Source organism: Phoenix dactylifera, unplaced genomic scaffold (assembly GCF_009389715.1).
Source record: "Phoenix dactylifera cultivar Barhee BC4 unplaced genomic scaffold, palm_55x_up_171113_PBpolish2nd_filt_p 000281F, whole genome shotgun sequence".
NCBI lineage: Eukaryota > Viridiplantae > Streptophyta > Magnoliopsida > Arecales > Arecaceae > Phoenix > Phoenix dactylifera.
Genome location: NW_024067765.1, coordinates 499,199 through 523,133, shown reverse-complemented (window position 1 = coordinate 523,133; position 23,935 = coordinate 499,199). Strand labels below are relative to the sequence as shown.

Genomic DNA, 23,935 nt, shown 5'->3' with positions numbered 1-23,935 from the left:
CATAGGGCAGGGAGACTCTCGACTTGCATATAGCCTCTCTCATCTGCCTGATCATCATAGCTGGGAGGTTCAAGGGAATGTCCTGAATAACGTGCTCCATAATGACCAAATCTCTCTCAGATATATGATCAAATCTCCCACTTTTCGGAAACAAAATCCGACCTATGAAGTTGTGCAACAGCCTCATCTCAGCTGATAGGGAGCTCGCTATCACATTCTCGAAATAGTCAAAATCATCGTTCTCAAAGATCAACTGTAGAGCTCTCAACTTGCTTTCCGACCTTTCTGGAGTTGCACCTTCGCAGGGAAGATGGAGCAACTCACTCAAACTTTCTTCTGAAACCCTAATCCGTACACCTCGGACCTCAGACACAAGCCCTCCCATTCCAACTTTTAGGAAGGCATAGAACTCACGAACCAAGCCCGGGTAGGTCACCAAATCTAGGGAGCAAAGATACTCCCATCCTTGTCTTCGGATCCAATCCCCCAACCGGAACCCTTCTTGATCCAAAAATTCGGAGTGAATCCTTCTCCCCGTGGTTACCGGTCTCCCCGCATATTTAGCAAGTTGAACTGAAGGGGAAAGAGGTGGAGGAGGCTCAATACGTGTCTCACCTTGTGGGGGAACTGTAGATGAATCTCTAGCATGTCTATCTATAATGGTTGGGCATGAGACTCTTCCGGATCTCTTAGCAACGGCTCGCTTGGGTCCCATTTTCACCAAATCCTTCCTTAGGTCTTGATCTAACGGCTTAGAGAAGCAATCTAGCACTGTTTGGAGATGATTGGAAGAGATTGGAAAGTGGGAAGTAGGGTTTTATGAAGAGGACAAGATGAAACAGTGCCCTAGAATAGCTCACGGATCCCTCTTTAAAAACAGGATCCCGCCGTTGGGTCGACCCCAGATTTTTCTTGGGTCGACTCAACGTGGGGTCGACCCCATTCTGGCTGGGGTTGGCCCCAGTTCAGAAAATTTTCTTTCTCTTCCTTTCTTTTTAAAAATTCTTCCTTTCCTCCAATCCTTACAAATTCTTTATAGGACAATGATACATGAGTAAGGAATCTATAGATGACTAGTTTGACTAATGTTTCATGGATTTTTCGAAATGGGAGGAGAGTATCATGAGACAACTTGTTCCTTTTATATCTCCTTAATCAAAAGGATCATATATGCCTAATTTCCTTCTAAGCATGCAAAATATATCTTCACTTAAAGGTTTTGTGAATATGTCAGCTAATTGTTTCTCAGTACATACATGCTCAATCCATATGTTCCCATTTTGCACATGATCTCTAATGAAATGATATCTTATTTCAATGTGTTTGGCTTTAGAGTGCTGAACCAGATTTTTAGTAAGGTTAATGGCACTAGTATTATCACACTTTATAGAAATGTTGTCTAGTTTAATTCCATAGTCCTCTAGTTGTTGCTTGAGCCATAGTACTTGAGCACAGCAACTCCCGGCAGCTATATATTCGGCCTCAGCCATTGACAATGCTACCGAATTCTGCTTTTTGCTAAACCATGATACTAAGTTATTTTCTAAAAATTGACATGTTCCACTAGTGCTCTTCCTATCTAATTGGCAACCAGCAAAATCTGCATCAGAATATTCAAGTAAATCTAGATAGGAGTCTCTAGAGTACCATAAACCTATGTTTGTGGTTACTCTCAAATATCTAAAGATTCTTTTGACAGCACTTAGATGTGACTCCTTAGGATCTGATTGGTATCTAGCACATATTCCCACACTAAACACTATGTCTGGCCTACTAGCAGTAAGGTAAAGCAAAGATCCAATTAATCCTCTATAAAGCTTTATATCTATACTTTTCCCTTTTTCATCTTTGTCTAGCTTACTAGTGGGATTCATTGGGGTGCCTATTCCCTTGTGATTTTCATTCCCAAACTTCTTTAATATTTCCTTTGTGTATTTAGTTTGATGAATAAAGATACCTTCCTTAGTTTGCTTGATTTGTAATCCGAGAAAGAAATTTAGTTCTCCCATCATACTCATCTCGAATTCTCCTTGCATTAATTTAGCAAACTCTTTGCAAAGATTATCATTAGTGGCACCAAAAATTATGTCATCTACGTATATTTGTACTACTAGTAGGTTTTTGTCTTTTCTTTTGAGAAAAAGTGTTTTATCTACATTTCCTCTACTAAAATCATTATTCAGTAGAAATTTGCTTAGTCGATCATACCAAGCCCTAGGTACTTGTTTCAATCCATATAATGCCTTATGTAATCTAAACACATGATTTGGCAATTCATGATTCTCAAAACCAGGAGGTTGCTCTACATATACTTCTTCTTCTATAAAACCGTTTAAGAAGGCACTTTTTACATCCATTTGATACAATTTGAAATCCATGAAGCGTGCAAAAGCTAGAAGTAATCTAATAGCTTCTAATCTGGCCACGGGAGCAAATGTTTCCTCAAAATCTATTCCTTCTTCTTGATTGTATCCCTTAGCTACAAGTCTAGCTTTATTTCTTATGACTACCTCATTTTTATCTAATTTATTTCTAAAGATCCATTTTGTTCCAATTACAGAGTTATGCTTTGGTCTCTCAGTTAATGTCCATACATTACTTCTTTTGAATTGATTTAATTCTTCTTGCATAGCATTTATCCAATTTATGTCTTTTTCAGCTTCTTTATAAGTCTTAGGTTCTATTTGTGAAACAAAAGCAAGATAGTCATTTAAATTTCTAAGAGAGGATCGAGTTCTTACCCCTTGAGATGGATCACCAATGATTAAGTCTTTAGGGTGTCCATGTGCATACCTCCATTCCTTTGGCAAGTCTTGAGATTCAATTTTTCAAAGTCAATAATTACTGCATCATCATCAAGAGTATTTTCTCTCCTAGGAGACTCACTATCAGACTCATCAAAAATTATATTAATTGACTCTTCAACTACAAGAGTTCTTTTGTTGAATACTCTGTATGCCCTGCTAGATGTAGAGTATCCTAAGAAGATACCTTCATCTGACTTGGCATCAAATTTACTTAGATCCTCCTTGCCATTGTTTAAAATAAAACATCTACATCCAAATACTCTAAGATATTTAGCAGTTGGTTTCTTATTCTTCCAAAGTTCATAAGGAGTTTTCTTGGTTATAGGTCGTATTAAAATCCGATTTAGAATATGGCAAGCAGTACGTATAGCTTCAGCCCAAAAGTACTTTGGAAGATTTGACTCGCACAACATTGTGCGTGCCATTTCTGCCAAGGTCCTATTTTTCCTTTCAACAACCCCATTTTGTTGAGGCGTTCTAGGTGCTGAAAATTGATGTGAGATACCATTTTCATTACAAAATTCTTCAAAGTGTTGATCTTCAAATTCAATTCCATGATCACTTCGAATTGCTATTAAGGTAAGCTTCTTTTCAGTTATGATATTTTTATAATATTTCAAGAATGCTGAAAATGCTTCATTCTTATGTGCAAGAAATGAAACCCATTTATATATTGAAAAATCATCTACTATAACTAGTCCATACTTCTTCCCACCTTGCTCTGATACCACTTGTTGCCCAAGGTGACAAGCCAAGAGGGGGGATGAATTGGTTTCTCTAAATTTTTACTATCTTAATTGAGTCAATTGATGAGTGAGTGAAATTAAAACAATACACAATGCAAACACACAAGAAGTATAGTGGTTCGGTGCTCTCCTAAGCACCTACGTCCACTCCCCAAGCGACCCCTTGGGAATTCACTATAATCCCGCGGATTACAGTTGGATTATTTTCCGGGCTCACAATCCAAAAATCTTTACACTTTGGTTTTCCGGGATCACCAAGAACCTATGTTGGTTTTACGGGCTCACCAACAAACCTTCACAATTGGTTTTACGGGTTCACCAACAAACCTACACCGTTGATTTTACGGGCTCACCAACAAACCTTTTACAAGATGATTAAAAAGAAGAAGAAAGTTGAAACTTCTAGATGAGCAAATATAACAATTATAAGCTACAAAGAAGAGTTTAGAATATAGTTATCGCTTGATGAGACTTCTCTCTTCTTTGTCAAGATTGTTTCACTCTTCAAGGGTTGATGGAGCTCTTAATGTCCCTTAGAATCTGCTCAACCACTTTCTTTTGACTCTTTGAGTGAAGCACTTGGATGAAGAAAATTAGGGCTCTTGTCTTTCTTGTGTAAGCTTTGATATTTTGCAAAAGGATGTTTTCTCTGATGAATAGTGTCACTTTAAATAGTTTTCCTCATCCATTGGATACCTTCCATTGGTTAGATTTCAAAAACTAGCCGTTACTTACTGTTGGAAGGACAAAAAGTATTTCTGCAGAACTAGCCGTTATGCTTCTGCCCGTGCTGGGGTCGATCCAAACTTTTCTGGGGTCGACTCAAACCACTGTTCATCAGACTTGGGGTCGACTCAACTTTCACTGGGGTCGATCCAACTTTCACTGGGGTCGACTCCTGCTTCATTGAGGTCGACCCTCTCAGGAAACACAGAACCTTACATTTCAACCGTTTTTCACTGGGGTCGACTCAACACTTTTTGGGGTCGACTCAAGGTACAGTGGGGTCGACTCAAGTTCCATTGGGGTCGACCCTCTCAGGGATTCCAGAGAGACAGTATTGAACGACACAGCCTTGGGGTCAACTCATGTTCAATTGGGGTCGACTCAAGCATTCTTGGGGTCGACTCCATCTGGGGTCGACTCAAGGAAGGTTGGGGTCGGCCCTCTCAGTAAATTCCAGAGACTTGTTTTCTTGAGGCTTGAAGACGGGGTCGACTCAAGCAAGCTTGGGGTCGACTCCACTACTGTTCATCCGTGCCATTTTCGCAGAAGTGTGCCTGATGGTTCCATGATGTGTCGGGGTCGACTCCACCAATCTTGGGATCGACTCATTCCACACTTTGCTGCAACTTAAGGTTAGATTCATCCATATAATCAATGAAATATACTTCAAGCAATTTTGAATGTATGCCATGGTAGTGCTACATACTCTTAACAATGAAAATTACTATTGTCCCCTTAATAGTACGTTTCACTTGAAACTTTGCCAAATTAGAATTTAGAATTCACTATCCCTTTTCTATTGCAAATTTTATCTCATTATTAATCATTGAAATACATCTTGATCTCATTCTTCTAATGTACCGAGAGTGACGAACTCAGTAATGATGTATCATGTTAACTTGTAGTATTTAATTAGATATTCCCTCAATGGTTGTGTTAATCATCGAAATAACACTATCATCCTCAAGGTAATACTGAAAGAAAATTTAACAAAGAAAATGACTAGGACAAGAAACTTTTTACAACCTCAAGACATAAGGTAATGCTCGAAGTAATGGATAGTCAATATCCAATACTAATCACATCATGCATAGGTGCTTGTTTTGTACAGATCAAACATATGAAGTATAGTTACAGTGTAGAATAGTATCACTAGGTATACCAGTAGGTGTAGTTTTTGCAGACATGCATATATAGACAAACCTTGAACATATATATAGACATATGCATATATATATATATATATGCATATATATCCGTATACATATACATATATATATATCCGTATATATATACATACACACACACATAAATATATATATGTACATATGTATATAAACATATATATACATATACATATATACACACATATACATATATATATGTACTTGCATATATATCATATATACATATACATATACAAACACAAACACATATGCATATGTTTATATACATATAAATACGCGTATGTATACGTACATATACATATGTATATGTATGTATACATACACATTCGTATACACACACATACTTATGTATATGTATATATACGTAAACATACACATATGTACATCCATGTGTATGTATATGAATGTATATATATATACACCCATATATGGATATATATACATACCCATAAATGGATATGTATACGTACATACATATACGTACATAGATCTATGTATATACATACATATATATATACATATATGTAAATGTATGTATATACATATATATGTGTATGTCTATGTATATATAGATATGTATATATTATATATACATACATACATGTACATATATGTACATATATGTGTGTACATAATATGCATATATATATATAGAGATATGTATATATTATAGATACATACATGCATGTACATATATGTACATATATGTGTGTACATAATATACATACATACATACATACATACATGTACATATATGCACATATATGTATATATATGTGTGTGTATATAATATGCATATATATATATATACACACATATATACACACATATATGTGTGTATATGTATGTATATACATATATGTATGTATACGTATGTATATACATATATATGTTTGTATGTGTGGGTACATGGGTTCAAAAGGCACAATGGTCTCAACAAGAGGATAAGAGGTGGATGTAGTTCAGTCTGGACTTGGTACGTGCCATATATAGTTCGACCGTTGTCAGTCAAAAAAAAAGTGAGATTCTGGCTCCAATCTGATGCCGATAACAGATCTTTCTTTAATTCTGCTATGCATAACTAACAAAAGAGTGCCTGCTTTATTAAGTGCTTCCTATAACTTAATATAATAAGGGTGATGTATATCCGCTTGTCTTACACTCTTTTTTGAGCATGGAGCTCCTCAACCTTAGTTTTTAGCACTAGAAGGCTCATGAGTGGTTGTTCTAGAAAGAGGCTTTATTATATTATTGCTTATTATTAATTTCTAATATTATATTAATACTTAATCTTAATATTATTACTTAATATTCATATTATTAAATTAATATTAGTAATACTAAATTAATATATTTTTTATTTTCTTTTTAGCTATTGATTACTTACTGGAAAAAGAAACTGGAATAAAAAACATATCTATATTGTGTACATATATTAGATAATAAAAAATATTAAAATTAAAAATTAAAAAGAATATCAAATATTAGACACATATTTATAAACGTAGTTATAATACAACTCATTTATTTGTTCATGAGACAAGCTTTATTTGAATAATTGAGACCCAATTGACCTGAATTCTTAATTCATAAGTAAGATTTGGCGGTTGAAAGAGAAGTTAGAAAAAAAAAAAAAGAAACCATGTATGCATATTTCATCTTTTCTATGATCCAGCTTCAATGATTCTTTCTTTCAGACTGGGACTGTCAATAATGACTTCATATCAAACAAAAAAAAAGTATAATATAACTATAATATTTTTACGTTATTTAAGTAAGCTTTCTACTCTTCAGGCCCCCCACTGGAGATGAGATGACAGCGAAATGGAAACTATCGTGATGAAGGTCACCAAAGTGACAGTTTATGGATGAATTTCGTGGTAGTCTCTGACTCCCTCCAACTCAATCAATATCAACAACATGTTGTGACCATGACAGTAAGGCTGACTACTCTACTATGTGATCTTTCTTTAGTACTCGAGATCGGTCTAAAATGGAATGATTCTTTTTTGCATTCTAACTCTAATGAAATAACTTGATTACTTTTATTTTTTTTCTAAGAGGGTCAGTCGGTATAGAACAAGAAAAAAGTTTTGAATTTTTTTTGTATAGAATGATAAGAGTCGTTATACGTATACTTGCAACTCAATGGATTGAATCAAATCAATTAAGAAAAACAGAAATGAAATCCAGGATAAGGAAAGGAGATAAAATATAATCATTCGGTGCTTTAGATTTTGTTTAACGTATTCGTATCAAATCAATAGAAGCAATGATCCTATACATAGATATTAATGAAAAAAAATACTTTGAAAAGAATAAGTATATACAACTATATATACATGTATATATACGTATATATACATATATATAAATATATATTGATACATAAATATACATATATATGTGTGTGTGTATATATATATATGTATATATACATACATATGTATATATGTCCATGTGTGTGTGTATATATACGCACGCACACACATATATGTATGTACGTACGTGTGTGTGTGTGTATGTATATATCTTATGATTTTCTGGTATCAGCATGGTACATGATAAGTTAGGCCTTGGTTTTTATAAAATAGGTAATAAGATAAAACTAATACATAGAATAAGTAATTTATGATACATCACAGGCATTGTACATATCAAAGATTTATATGGAGAACGTAAAAGCCTGGTCAAGTTGAAACCAATGAAATGCACATGTTGCCCCATTTCAGCCTTAGATATATGAGTTCTGAATTTTTCTGGAGAAAATTGAAGTAACAATGGGCAAGTATCTGAGAAGAGGCCTATGTGAATTATGAAATGAAGTCTTAAAATTTACTCAAAGTAAATGGTATGCAAATAATGGCAGTGATGAAAATGAAAATGAGGTCAAAGTGACAGTCGGCTGTACTATGGATGTCCCATGATATTTATTTTTGTTATGCCTATCACATAGAAATGTGGTGAAAGCCACAAAGTATAGAGTGAAGTAAAGAAAAACTTTTAAAATTCATCTGATTGTCCAGTCTATAAGACTTAGCTGAAAAGGTTTCGGCAATGCAAACAAGATGATACTCAATATAAAACTAGAGCTTGAATTAAAAACAAAACAGGTGCTTTTTTGCAGTTGTTTGGTAATAGATTTCTTCACTGAAAAACCTGGACAATGCCAGTACTGTTTCACCAGTCTGGCTATTAACCGTACATAGTGCTAGGAAGTCAAGAATAACGGGATGGATTCAAGATAATATTTGAAACTATAAGAGTTTAAAAAAGCATATGCTAGAAGAGACCTCAAGGCCTAATAGATTATTCTAATGATTAGAGTGCTTTATAGATGGTATTAAGCAAGGATGAAAAAAGATGACAGAATTGCGCAGAATGAAAACAAGGAGGACAGTTTGCATAAAACAGACTTGCATTGACATATCATCCATCCCTTACAGGAAAATCAAGAAGTGATCATTTATAAATAAATTGAAGATTCTCCACCAAAATCAATTGGAAAAAGGTCTCCCATCTAATGTCTATCACATTTCCAGTCCTCTGGTATGCTAACTAAACTAACAGAAAGAAACAACATTATAAATCAACTTCCAAGTGAAAATATCACAGTTGCTTTTCAGCACCGGTAGAGTTAAAATCCACAATTCGTGGAAATTAAGAAACACCAAAAGCCATAATTTTCCAGCTACTATCCATAAAACATGCATTCAATTGATACAGAGGCTTAGAAACAACCATAAAGAGCACAGAAACATCCTATACACACCATGTTCTGCGCATCAATTATCAGAAACGATTATTTATACTATTTCTCTCCGTAGGAAGCATGAAAAGAACACCAAAATGATAAAAAGAGGGAAAAATAAACGGAGACCAGTACAATCGACGGCGAAAGCATACCCTTCCTTCAGGGTGGAAGCAGGGATGGATGATGCCGTTCATGTCGAGGTAAAGATTGTCGAATTCGACACCGTTAGGGTTAGGTTTGGTGAGATCGATGGAGAGGACGACGGCGCCCTCAACCTCAGCGGGCTCCTCCTCGATCACGTCCGAGATCGCGAGAGGGTATCGATCGGCAAGCCATCTATAGAAGGCCGGGACTCCCATGGCACCTCCCTCTCTCTCTCTTTCTCTCTCTCTCTCTCTCTCTCGGGTCCGCGGCAGAAGAGACGGACGGACGATGATAAGAACAATAAACACGAGTCGAGCGATTTCAAAACGGGCCCAGAATTTACAGCGGTCTGGTGGAGCCCTGCGCGGCCGCCATTGGCTGCAGATAAAAGGCACAGCTGGCTGGTTTGATTTTAAAAATATATATTTTCAAAAATTTATACTAGTATGTTGCACATACGATGGACGTGATGAATTCTTTAGTATGTATCTATAAACAATTATTTAGTGCATTAACCATATTTGCATGCATACATAGCGATTAGTCTTCCTAAGAGATTAGTCATATGTATCCTTAGTTTAAGAAAATATTGCTCGTTGGACATGAATATATACAGCTACTTCAATTTGAAATTAAACAAACTTTCGCTCCATCTTCTAGGTGATCATGGTAGCACAAATAAAACATTAACCCAATATAATATGTAAGAAAAGCAAACTATAATTCATGATTGCACTGATTATTAGACTTTGAATAAGATATTTTTACCCAACTGATTCCACTTTAACCCTACAAATGCTAGAAAATATTTTTTGAGGATAAATATATCATGAAATATAACTACAGCTATTTTTCCACTTAATGTAGAATAAGCCACTCCATTTTGCATGGTGAAGTAATTTATTTTGGAGTACAAAATGATAAAAGAAAGCTAGCATATGTATTTTGGACTCACTTTGATTCGATTTAACTACACTGTTTACCTTGAGTGGGCATAAGTGGGGTCAACCTATTTCCAAACCCAATGAATATAACTAAGTTGAATTAAAATTATTTTTAACATCATAAGAATCTTTAGATATTCAATTTGCATTCTTATATTTCAATTTAGATAACTAGGAATTCCTTCTTTTTCTTTGTTTCTTTCCTGTTGTTATTCATTCCCCATTCTTTTTCCTTATTGATATCGAAGTCCAAACTATAATTAAAATGCAAGGCCGCGAGGAAAATCAGAGGTGTTGCTTCTTAAAATTAGAATCTCCTCCTTTCTCTCAAACTTTAGCAAACATAGAACACATATTCGTTCTATTGCACTTCCTTTACTCGAAATTACTGCAAGGAAATATCATTCCTTAGTATTACAAATAAAGAAAGTTTGCATATCAATCACCAAGTTCAGAAGTAGGGTAAAAGGTATTTCATTAGATACCAATTATGCTCTTTGGCTATATTCAAAAAAGAGATCAAACTAAACACTTCAAAAAGGGTTGTTTTATACCAAATGGGGGTTTATTTTAGTCTTATAATTGATAATACTTAGTCCAACATCTACACAAAGTAGAAAATAATGTTAGGCTTGGATGCTAAAGGAGGACATATATTTTAATGAGGATATATATAATCTTATACAAATCAAAGTAGTCTCAGTAGCAAACATTTCAAAATCCCAGATCTAACTCCTTATATGTATGACAACCTTTAAGAATATGTAATAATCCGATAGAAGAATTAAATAAGTTAGATCAAATCCTAATTCTAGACTATAAAGCATATGATCTTAACTTAACTTACCTATACCCTCAACAGTCTTGTGAAATTCAGAAGTTTCAAAATAATATAAAGATAATTAAGATAGTCTATTTCAAATTTTATACCCCAAAAGACATAATGGAAGCATTATTGCTCATTAAGTAATTTTTAGAGAATATACTTATTTGGCTTAATTATGTCAAAAGCTCCAAACATTTTGGAGGTTTTCGTTTTTATCCTATACTTCAATTCGTTGCAAATTGCAATCAAGTCATCAAACTTTCAAAGTAGTGCAATTTCTGCTGAGTAATTGACCAATTCCTAACTTGGTTTTGATGTGCCAAAACATTTTGAGTGTATTCCTTGTTGGACTAACGTTTTTAAACAAGTATCTTCAGGATAACGACGCTACAACCTCAAAAGGATAACTTAGAAATGGTTCATGGATCTTAGAAACAAGCGTTGAAACCATTCAAGCATTTTTCAGAGTTCGAGTTGACTCCCAGAAAGTTTAAGTCGACTCCGGCACAAACATAGGATATTGGCACACCTTCGAGCCGTCTCCAGAAAGCGCGAGTCGACTCTCTCAGAAAGATAGAAAGAAGTAATCCCGATCGCAAAGCGCGAGTCGACCCGAGTCAAGCGCGAGCCATCTCTCATTCTTCAGATAAAGCACAAGACGGCTCGCACTTGACTCGAGTCGACTCGCGCTGTGTGGCTTGAAAGAGTGCTGAGTAATTGACCAATTCCTAACTTGGTTTTGATGTGCCAAAACATTATGAGTGTATTCCTTGTTGGACTAACGTTTTTAAACAAGTATCTTCAGAATAACGATGCTACAACCTCAAAAGGATAACTTAGAAATGGTTCATGGATCTTAGAAACAAGCATTGAAACCATTCAAGCATTTTTCAGAGTTCGAGTCGACTTCTAGGAAGTTCGAGTCGACTCCGGCACAAGCATAGGATATTGGCACACCTTCGAGCCGTCTCCAGAAAGCGCGAGTCGACTCTCTCAAAAAGACAGAAAGAAGTAATCCCGATCGCAAAGCGCGAGTCGACTCGAGTCAAGTGCGAGCCGTCTCCCATTCTTCAGATAAAGCACGAGACGACTCTCTTAGGAAGATAGAAAGAGTATTTCAAGCCGCACAGCGCGAGTCGACTCAAGTAAAGCGCAAGTCGTCTCCTATCCCATGGAGGAAGCACGAGTCGCCTCTTCACTAAGTACGGAACGTCTCTCTCAGACAAAGACAGAAAGTTTGTTTTCAACGGACAAAGATGCGAGACGACTCCCGAACCACTCGAGCCGACTCCAACAAAAATTGATCGATAACCCGACAGAAGGATTCCCAGCAAGAGCCGACCCCAAACTCATACGAGACGTCTTCTACTTTGGTCGAGCCGACTCCTGGATGGGCGAGACGTCTCCAGCTTCAACGGACCTTTTTGTCAGTAATGACAGGCGTGGCAGAACGGCTAGTTTTTGCATATAACGTTAGTCTAGTTTTTTCAAAACTAAGCTATAAAAAGACCCATTCAAAGGGAAACAAAAAAAAGAACGAAAAATCCAAACAGAGAGGAAAAGCAAATCATTTTGAAATAAAGGCTCAAGGGATATTCAAAGAAAAATTAGGAGAAAGCAAGTCTTCATCAAGAATCCATTCTTTCTCCACACTAGAGCCATAATAGAAGGATCCTACATTACTGGTTGATCTGGAAAAGGATCCAGAAGAGGAGAAGCAACATCTCGATCGGCTAAAATCATCTGAGAAGCTTCTCTTTTCCTTACTCATTTAAACTGTTTTTATCTGCTTTTTTAGAAGCTTGTACTCATACATTCATTCTCTTATTTGAGTGTCTGATTCAATCAAGGGATTGAATCAGAAGGGGATAGGTTCTAGTTGGTAATCCAGAAAAACCAACTGGGTTGGATTGTGAGCCCGTGAAAATAGTCGGATTGGTTCCAGTTGGTGAGCTTGTGAGAACCAACCGAGTTCGTTGTGATCTCGTAGAAATAACAAGTTAGGTTGTGAGCTTATAAAACAACTGTGCTGTAATTCTAGAATTATAGTGAAAATATCAAGTGAAACTTAGGAAGTGGATGTAGAAGCAAGGGTAGCTCCGAACCACTATAAATTCTGTGTCTTTGTGCTTTGTCCTTCTATTGTCTCAAGTGTATTCATATCGTCAACTAACACATTAGATAAAGCACAAATTGAATTTCCTCATTTTTAATTAAGCACCAATTCACCCCCCTATTGGGCTGCCTACTGGGCAACAAGTGGTATCAGAGCAGGTGCTCTTTAGTGGCTGTGTCTAAGTCCCTTCTAGAGCAAAAGATTCAATGGCAACCCACTTTGGATTAACCTCAAATGAAGGGCAGTCAACCAATAGGCCACCCTTATTCAATGGAACAAACTATATCTATTGAAATGCAAGAATGAGAATATTCATTCAAGCTCAAGACTATGATGTTTGGAGCATTATTATAAATGGACCTCACATTTTCACACACATTGTTGATAACATATTAATTCCCAAACTCGAAGAAGACTGGGATAAAAATGATAGGAGAAAGGCACAACTAAATGCTAAGGCTATGAATGTGCTTTATTGTGCCTTAGATGCAAATGAATTCAATCGAGTATCTACATGTAACTCTGCTAAGGAGATTTGGGATAGACTTGAAATCACTCATGAAGGTACAAATCAAGTCAAGGAATCAAAAACTTAATATGTTAGTGCATAAATACGAACTATTTAAAATGGAACCTTCTGAAAATATCACTTCCATGTTTACTAGATTTACTGATATCATTAATGGACTGAAAAGTCTTATAAAAATGTACTCTAACAGTGATCTTGTTAGGAAGATTCTTCGCTCACTACCACGTTCTTGGGAAGCCAAAGTGACCGCCGCAATACAAGAAGCCAAGGACCTCAACATCTTTTCTCTAGAAAAACTTCTTGGGTCACTGATGACACATGAACTCACCATGAACCAACATCTTGAGGATGAGGATCAGAAGAAAAAAGAAATAGCATTTAAGGCCTCTAGCCAAAAGGAATGCAATGAGAGTAGTGATGAAGGAGAAGATGAGAATGAGGATGATGATATTGCCCTCCTTGTAAAAAAATTCAGTAAGTTTATGAGAAGAAGGAAGATGAACTTCAAAAGGAATCAGATAGAAAAGGATAAGGATAAAGGAAAAGATCTCTTAGTGTGCTATGAGTGTAAGAGACCCGGACATTTCAGGTTAGATTGTCCGTTTTTGAAGAAATCGCAAAAGAAAAAGAAGAAGGCATTTGTTGCAATGTGGGGAGATAGCGACGAATCCTCATCTGAAGAAGAAGAACCCCAAGAAGTAGCCAACATTTGTCTTATGGCTCAAGACAATGAGGTAAGCTCTAATACATCACCTAATTTCACATTCGATGAACTATATGAAGCCTTCATTGAATTAGTTAGTGATTACAAGAAGATTGGCATGAAAAATAAAGAGTTGAGAACTGAAAACAAAACTCTAAATGAACTATCAGAAAAATACAATGAAGAAAAACAATCTTTAACCAATGAAATGAAAATACTGGAATTAGAATAACAAGAGAAGGTCAAACAAAATGAAGAACTGCTAAAAGAGAATCAAAATCTTAGAAAGAAAGTAGATAAGTATAAGTCAATTACTCAAAAGTTCACTTGCAGCTCTGAAAAACTAGATATGATCCTAAATAGTCAAAGAGCTATTTTTAACAAAGCCGGGCTAGGATTTAGGGCTAAAAAGGAACAAAAGTTTTTGAAGAATTTTTTTGTCAAAGCAACCAAGGTTGAGTCTAATGAACCTACATGCTTCTATTGTGGTAAACTTGGGCATAAATCTTATGTATGCAACCATAGACAAATATCAAAGAAAAGCAACATAAAGAAAATTTGGGTTCCAAAAGGATTCACTCACACTAACCATGAAGGACCCAAGAAGACTTGGGTACCTAAAGTTTGTTGATTCTTATACAGGTATGTCTTGCGGCCAACCAAGCTAAAAGAAATTGGTATCTTGATAGTGGCTGTTCGAGACACATAACCGGGGACAAGGATCAATTCATCACCCTCGAGTCAAAAGAAGGAGGAGTTGTAACCTTCGGTGAAAATGGCCAAGATCAAATCATTGGTATTGGTAAAATTCAGATCTCTCCTTCTGTATTTATAGATAATATTTTGTATGTAGATAGATTGAAGCACAATCTAATTAGTATTAGTCAATTGTGTGATAAAGATTTCAAAGTCACTTTTGAAGCCTCACTGTGCACCATAGCAAATTCAACAAATAATGACACTATTTTTGTAGGACACAGGTATGGTAATGTTTATATGATAAACTTAGATGAACTTGTAAAAAGTAGTCAATGTCTAGTAGTCACAAATGCAAAAGATACTGAAACTAGTTGGTCATGGCATCGTAAGTTAGGACATGCAAGTATAGAATGATGTATCAACTTCTAGGCCTTTAGAATTGCTTCATATGGATCTTTTCGGACCAACTAGGACCAATAACTTAGGAGGCAAGAAGTATGGCTTTGTAATAGTGGATGATGATGAGAGCACAAAAGTACAATCTTCATACCATTTTAATTAATATTATAGCTAATATTTATTAATAAAATTAATTAATTAATGTTTTATTTATGTTTGAGTGCAAGTAATCCAAGAGACTCAAAAATGCTGAGTTTAAGCCCAACGCCCAGCAGCCCGAGCTCAACAAAGTATCCAACGTCTCAGCCTGCCCCAGCCGTGTGTATCACGCGTTCAACGCCCATCAGCCCGAGTCGCCTCTGCGTTCCACGCTCCCCATCTCCGCGCGTGGCTTCTATCCGCAACGTTCATGACCACATCCGTTCCCAAGCTCATTTGCAACATTCAACACCCCAACGGCCATCCACGTGGTCCAGCAGAACCATCCCAGTAGCAAAAGCATCCCAGTAACCGGATCATCCCCAAGCCAAGTCCTTCATTTCATTTCCAGAAATTAAATCTCAACTTGTTCCATGAGTCTTCTCAACTTCCAAACAGCCGCATGGCTTCCTATCTCCCAAACTCCCAACTGGCTCTTTCTTTCATTCGTGAAGCAACGTTCCCAGCGAATAAATCCCAGCCGAGAAGTCTTCTCAACATCCCAACGGTTCACATTTTCTTCCCATTCAGCCGATCCAACTCCCTCCAATCTCATCTTCCCAATCGACCATGGATCTCCCAAGCATCATGGCATCTCAAGCGTTGTGGCATCAAGCCTTCCGCATGGCTTCTTGTCTCCCAACCGGATCATTCCAAGCAACAGTGGAAGCATCCCAGCAACCGAAGAGTCCCAAACCGTCCGCATTCAAGCCATCAGCCCGTGTCGCCTCCACGTTCAACGCTCCCCATCCGTTCGGTTCGTCCTAGCAGCGTTCCAGCTTCTTCAACATGCTATAAGATGGAGCCGAGCAAGCAAGGGAGGGGAGGCATCCAGGGAGGCCATTCGGGAAGAGGAGAAGGCCAGCACCGACGGAAGAGGAGGAGGCCACAACCGACGGAAGAGGAAGGAAGCTAACCGAGCGAGGGAGGGGAGAAGGGAAGGACAGAGACCAACCATCTGCATCTCCTTTTCCGATCTTCCCATCCGGTGGAGGAAAAGGAGGAGGGAGGCCATTCGGGAAGGAGAGGAAGCCAGGGAACCATCGGAAGAGAGAAGAAAAAAAAGAAAGAAAACAGAGCCCTCTATTTTCTTAAGAGAAGAAAGGAAAAAGAAAAAAAAAGGGATTTATGCTTCATTTTATTTATTCTATGCTAATCCCTTTTATAAAAATGCTTGCATCTCATATGGATAGCTAAATCTTTTTTAGCTAAGGCTAGGGAAAAGCCTAGCATTTTCTTCATATATTTTCTTTAATCATCAATGGAATTTTAATGCTTTTGATTTAATTTATGGTGCAGTAAATCTATAGAAATTATTTCAAACTTATATATATTTTTTTTGATTTGTTATTTTTTCCGGGTATAACAGATACTTAGAAATCCCTGTAGTTTAAAATAAAATTACTGTAATGCTGCCCATAAAACTAAATCTATTTTATTAACGATTAATTGGTATTTTCACCGCTCCACTTTCCGGTTAGGTCTTTACTCAGATCTAACTGAGATAATAGGTGATTTTAAGAAATGCATGATTAAGTGCTAGGCTGAATCCTAATGCCTTAGTTATATTTTTGTCAATCCAAATATTATTTAGCCTTTAGTTTTTGTTCACTGTCAAATCCCTGTGGATTCGATCTCGGACTCATCGAGAATATTACTTTGCTACACCCTATACTTGGGGTATTCTACATTTAATTTCCCTTTTAAAAAGAGCAAGATTAAAAGCGTAGCAAGTTTTTGGCGCCGTTGCCGGGGATTTGCAACGTGCGAACGAGAACAAGGCTGCAAATTTCAATCTTTAATTTCTAGTTCTCCAATTTTTCTTTATTTTTAACACGACTGATATTTCAAATCTTTTCAGATTCAAGGGCGACACAAAGCGGGATCAGTAACAAGAAAGATCAAGATCACATTTTTGGATTCCCAGAGTGAACGAACTCCGGCCGTGAGTGTTTAAATTAATTTTCCTGTTTTGTTCGTACTAGTCCTATTTAAATAATTCCTAGATTAAAATTTTACTCTTGTTAATAATAATAATAATAATAATAATAATAAAATAAAATAATAAATAAATAATAAAAATTTAGCTAGTTTGTTTGATCAACTATTCAAATGCAATTTAATGTCATGACATAAAATGTTAAAAATCTTCTTGATTGTTGCATATAGTATAAAGCATTTACATAAAAAATCTAAGGGCTGAACCCATTAAAAAGATAAGGTCGAGATTTCATCACTCGTCCTTAGCCCAAAAATCATCCCAGTGCATCAATATCCTAAGCCTAATTAAAATCAACTAGACGTTGGCCCCTAAAGATATTCGAGCTCAATAGGATGAAGACCACTGAAAGTTGCACCAATTTCGCTTTGTGGCCTGGTCGATGTCTAGGCAAGCTTTGTCCCTCTAAGTGATTGAAGGGAGACAGTTTCTGATCGAAAAAAGTGGGTTTTAAGTGGGACCTTTACTACACGCATCGTGACCCCTCCACTTACCTGGGAGTTTACCTGGTCGACTAAAGTTACTAGACCGGATTGGAGGCTTAGGTGTCCTCTTCAAACCAGTTAGGAGCTGTCTAGAATTTTTAGAAAAACATTAAAACTTATTGGGTGATGTTTTAATGCATGTTTAATTTTAATTAAATTTTTTAGAGTGTTTGTTTAGATCTCTTTAGGTGGTACTTGTACCAACCCAAAATAATAATAAATAAATAAATAAAATAATAAAATAAAATATAGATATTTCAGTATATGCTGTTGTGGGAGAGAGATAAAACGAATAGATTATTTCGAGTTGAATCAAGAGATAAAAATTTAATTGTTCAAAATTCAAATAATCAAATGGAGATAATGGTAGTAATCAGGGAGATAATGAATTTTAAGATGACTTACCTATTAGAACGCTTCGTGATTATCTACAACCCACTAGGACTAGTACCCCATCCTGTATGGTTATTCCTACTGCTGCGGGAACTTTTGACATGAAACCAGGAATAATCCAATTACTCCTAAAGTTTCACGGACTTGATTCTGAAAGTCCCTATTTGCACCTGAAAGAATTTGATGAAGTGTGTTCAACACTTCATTTCAATGATGTCACTGTAGAGGTAGTTAAGCTTAAGTTATTTCCTTTTTCTTTAAAGGAAAAAGCTAAGTCATGGTTACACTCCTTAAGGCCTAGGACCATAGCTACCTGGTAAGAAATGATAAGAGAATTTTTAAAGAAATTCTTCCCAACACATAAAACAAACACACTTAGAAGAAATATCATGAACTTCGCACAAAAAGATGGAGAAACATTTTTTCAGTGTTGGGAAAGATTTAAGGACCTCCTGCTTGCTTGCCCACATCATGGATATGAAATTTGGAGGGTCATTAGTTTCTTTTATGATGGTTTGTCCTCCAATATGAGACAATTTGTAGAAATGATGTGTAACGGTGAATTCATGAGTAAGGAACCAAATGAAGCCTGGGATTATTTTGATCTTTTAGCAGAAAATGCACAAGCTTGGGATACAACAGATAAAAATGAAAAATCTAAAATAGCACCTAATGCAAAAGGAGGAATATATCTTATTAAAGATGATAATGATGTCAATGTAAAAATTGGTAATCTGACTAGAAAGGTTGAAGCCATGGAATTAAGCAAGGCCAATATAGGAAAAGCACAAACTATTGTTGAAAGTATATGTGGAATCTGTGAGAGTAATGCACATGTGACCAAGGATTGTCCTACAATCCCTACTTTTCAAGAAGTGTTGCATGATCAAGCAAATTTCATCAATACTTATAAAAGACCATTTCCAGGATCCACTGCCAATGAATCTCAAGGAAATTCTGTTCCTACTCCTTATGTGCCACCACATAGGAAATCCCTTGAAGATACTTTGCAAACTTTCATGCAAGGGCAGACTCAGATAAATCAGAATACAATGCAATCGCTCCAAGAACTTAAAAATTCTGTAGGTAGAATTGAGGCTCAACTCAATATTAGGGAAAAAAGGACATTTCCAGCCCAACCTCAATCTAACCCAAAGGGTTAACATGAGGTCCATGAAGCAAGTTCATCCCAACCTAAATTTGAACAAGTTAAGTCTGTCACGACCCTTCGTAGCGAAAAAATAATTAACAAAGAAATCCCAACGAAGGATGACAAACCTGAAAAATCTATTGAAAAGAATGATGAAGATGATAATGAACAAGATGAATCAATACCCATCACAAGATAGTTGCTCCATTTCCTCAGCGCTTGCTTGCAGCTAAAAAGGAAATACCTGACCAAGAAATTCTGGATATCTTTAAACAAGTAAATATTAACATTTCTTTATTAGATGCTATTAAGCAGATCCCATCTTATGCCAAATTTTTAAAAGATCTTTGTACCATAAAGCGAAAGCTTTACGTACAAAAGAAAGCTTTTCTAACTGAACAGGTGAGTGCTATTCTCAAACACAACACCCCACCTAAGCATAAAGATCCTGGTTGTCCTACCATATCTTGCATCATAGGAAACTTCAGGATACAACGAGCCCTTCTTAATTTAGGTGCAAGTGTTAACTTACTGTCCTATTCAGTTTATGAACAGTTAGGACTTGGTGAACTAAAACCCACCAAGGTTACTCTCCAAGTTGCTGATCGATCTATAAAGATACCAAGAGGAGTAGTCGAGGATGTACTTGTCTAAATTGATAAATTCTATTTTCTGGTCGACTTCATAATATTAGATACCCAGCCTGTCATGAATTGTACCACTCCAATACCTGTCATCTTAGGCCGCCCATTTCTAGCTACTTTCAATGCTTTGATCAACTGTTGAAATGGAATAATGAAAATGTCATTCGGGAATATGACTATAGATTTTAATATATTTAACATCTGCAAACAACCCGATAATGACAACGAAAATGATGAGATTCATGGAGTTAATCTGATCGACTCCATTATAGAAGATGCTCTTGTCCCATCTCTTTCTTCTGATCCGTTAGAAACATGCCTAACTCATTTCGGAAATACAGATATCAACCAAAACTTTAGAGAAATCAGTGCTATATTAGATTCAGCTCCTTTGTTGGATACAGATAGGTGGAAATCTCGTTTTGAAGAATTGCCCACACGCAACAATAATCCTCTACCATCTAGTGTTCAAGCACCCAAACTTGAGCTAAAACCTTTGCCATCTGAGCTCAAGTACGCATATCTTGGTCAAGAAGAGACTTTTCCTGTGATCATATCATCCAAACTCGAACAAAGTCAAGAATTAAAATTGTTAGAAATTCTCAAGGAACATAAGGGAGCAATAGGGTGGACAATTGCTGATATCAAGGAAATTAGTCCCTCAATTTGCACTCATAGAATCCACCTAGAAGCTGATGCTAAACCTTCTTGTCAACCTCAACGTCGATTGAACCCAAACATGAAGGATGTGGTTAGGGCAGAAGTTCTGAAACTTCTGGATGCGGGTATGATCTACCCTATTTCAGATAGTAAATGGGTAAGTCCAACCCAAGTGGTCCCGAAAAAATCTGGTGTTACTATAGTCAAAAATGCCAACAATGAATTAGTTCCAACTAGGGTCCCCACTAGTTGGCGTGTATGCATTGACTATAGAAAACTTAATTCTGTCACTAGGAAGGATCACTTTCCTCTACCTTTTATTGATCAAATCTTAGAAAGGTTGGCAGGTCATAAATTTTATTGCTTCCTAGATGGCTATTCCGGTTACAACCAAATTGCAATTGATCTTGAAGATCAGGAAAAGACCACTTTTACATGTCCTTTTGGCACTTTTGCTTACAAGAGAATGCCATTTGGGTTATGTAATGCTCCTGCAACCTTCCAAAGATGCATGCCCAGTATTTTCTCTGACATGGTTGAGCGCTTTTTGGAAGTCTTTATGGATGATTTTTCGGTTTTCGGCTCCTCTTTTGAAAACTGTGTAGACCATTTAAGGCTAGTCTTAATTCGGTGTGAGGAGAAGAATCTAATCTTAAACTGGGAAAAGTGCCATTTCATGGTAACTAGGGGAATTGTTCTCGGGCACGTCATTTCATCTGAAGGAATTGAAGTAGACAAGGCTAAAATTGACTTAATTGCTAACTTACCCAACCCAAAAACTATCAAAGATATACGCTCATTTTTGGGTCATGCAGGATTTTATAGGAGATTCATTAAAGATTTTAGCTCAATATCTAAACCCTTATGTAATCTCCTTCAAAAGGAAATCCAATTTGCGTGGTCTGAAGAATGTCAAAAAGTTTTTGATAAACTTAAAAGCTTGCTGACCTCTGCTCCCATCATGCAACCACCCGACTGGTCGCTTCCTTTTGAAATTATGTGTGATGCTAGTGAATATGCAGTTGGGGTAGTTTTAGGGCAAAGAAAGGAAAGAAAACCTTATGTTATCTACTATGCAAGTAAGACTTTAAATAGTGCACAAATGAATTACACCACTACGGAAAAGGAACTACTCGCCGTAGTATTTGCACTAGACAAATTTAGGTCTTACTTGATTGGATCCAAAATCATTATCTACACTGACCACACTGCCCTTAAGTACCTTCTTTCAAAAAAGGATGCTAAGGCGCGTTTGCTTAGGTGGATCCTTCTGCTCCAAGAATTTTTTCTAGAAATAAGAGATAAAAAGGGGGTAGAGAACGTAGTAGCTGATCACTTGTCCCGTCTCACTCTTCCAGATTCCATAGACAATTCACCCATAAGAGACACTTTCCCTGATGAGCAACTCTTTGAGATCCAGTCGTCACCCTGGTTTGCAGACATTGCAAATTTTCTTGTCACGGGTGAACTCTCGATTCATTGAAATAAACAGGACAAAAGAAAATTTCTGACCGAAATAAAAAATTTCTTCTGGGATGATCCTTATCTTTTCAAATACTGCCCATACCAAATTATTAGGAGATGTGTACCTAATGATGAATTTATTAGTGTCATTTTCTTTTGTCATTCTGAAGCTTGCGGTGGTCATTTTTCTACTAAGAAAACGGCTGCAAAAATTTAAAATGCGGTTTCTATTGGCCCACCTTGTTCAAAGATTCCTATAACTTTTGCAAAGCTTGCGAGCGTTGTCAAAAGTTAGGTGGGATAACTCGTAGGAATATGATGCCTCTCAACCCAATTTTAATTATCGAAATATTCGATTGTTGGGAAATAGATTTTATGGATCCATTTCCTTCTTCATTTGGAAATTTGTACATCTTAGTAGCTATAGATTATATCTCCAAATGGATAGAGGCAATTCCTTGCAAGCATAATGACCATAAAACTTTTTTAAAATTTTTAAAAGAAAATATTCTTTCCAGATTTGGAATGCCTCGAGCCATCATCAGTGATGGGGGGTTCACACTTCTGTAATAAGCCTTTTGAGGCTTTAATGCGAAAATATGGGATCACCCATAAAGTCGCCACCCCTTATCATCCACAAACAAGTGGACAAGTTGAAGTATCCAATCGATCAATTAAGAATATTCTGAAAAAATTGGTTAACCCAAATCGTAAAGATTGGTCTTTACGTTTAACTGATGCACTTTGGGCTTATCGTACTGCTTTTAAAAGTTCGATTGGTATGTCTCCGTACCGTCTTATTTTTGGCAAACCGTGTCACTTGCCTGTGGAATTGGAGCATAAAGCCTACTGGGCTATTAAGAGATTTAATTTTGATATGGATAAGGCTAGTTCACTATGCAAACTTCAACTTAATGAACTAGAGAAAATCAGGAATGAAGCATATGAGAATGCTCGAATTTATAAAAATAAAATGAAAGTCTTTCATGATAGAAATATTATAAGAAAAACATTTGAGCCTTTCCAGAAAGTTCTATTATATAATTCAAGACTTCATTTATTTTCAGAAAAATTGAGATCCAGGTGGACCGGCTCATTTATATTTAAAACTGTTTATCCGTATGGAACTATTGAGATAGAAAATCCAAACACCAGTAATATTTTTAAAGTAAATGGCCAACGTTTGAAGTTATTTTTGGACAACTTTACCCCAGAGGTTGAATCGACCAATCTGGGAGATCCTGTTTATCAGGATTGATCTCTATATCTGCTAGAGATCCTCTGTTTGTATCATAATTTGTATCTCTTTCATTTTCTGTTGATATAACAATTGGTGAGCAACAACAGTGTGCGGTCATTCTA

General features: G+C 36.4%; 1 protein-coding gene and 1 non-coding gene across 3 annotated transcripts in view; both read right to left on the bottom strand.

The window, feature by feature from the left end:
- The window catches only part of LOC103696973 (5'-3' exoribonuclease 4-like), a 38,016-nt gene extending 28,350 nt beyond the window's left edge, over positions 1–9,666 (bottom strand). For both annotated transcript variants that reach the window (XM_039117854.1, XM_039117855.1), the window contains exon 1: positions 9,373–9,666. In XM_039117854.1, coding sequence (XP_038973782.1) covers positions 9,373–9,579 — 207 coding nt within the window. In that variant the 5' untranslated portion in view covers positions 9,580–9,666. The remainder of the gene's footprint in view (positions 1–9,372) is intronic.
- A 9,360-nt stretch (positions 9,667–19,026) lies between these two features.
- LOC120105421 lies at positions 19,027–19,133 on the bottom strand. Its single transcript, XR_005507814.1, has one exon. It is a non-coding gene; the product is annotated as a small nucleolar RNA R71 (small nucleolar RNA).
- Between the last annotated feature and the right edge of the window lie 4,802 nt (positions 19,134–23,935).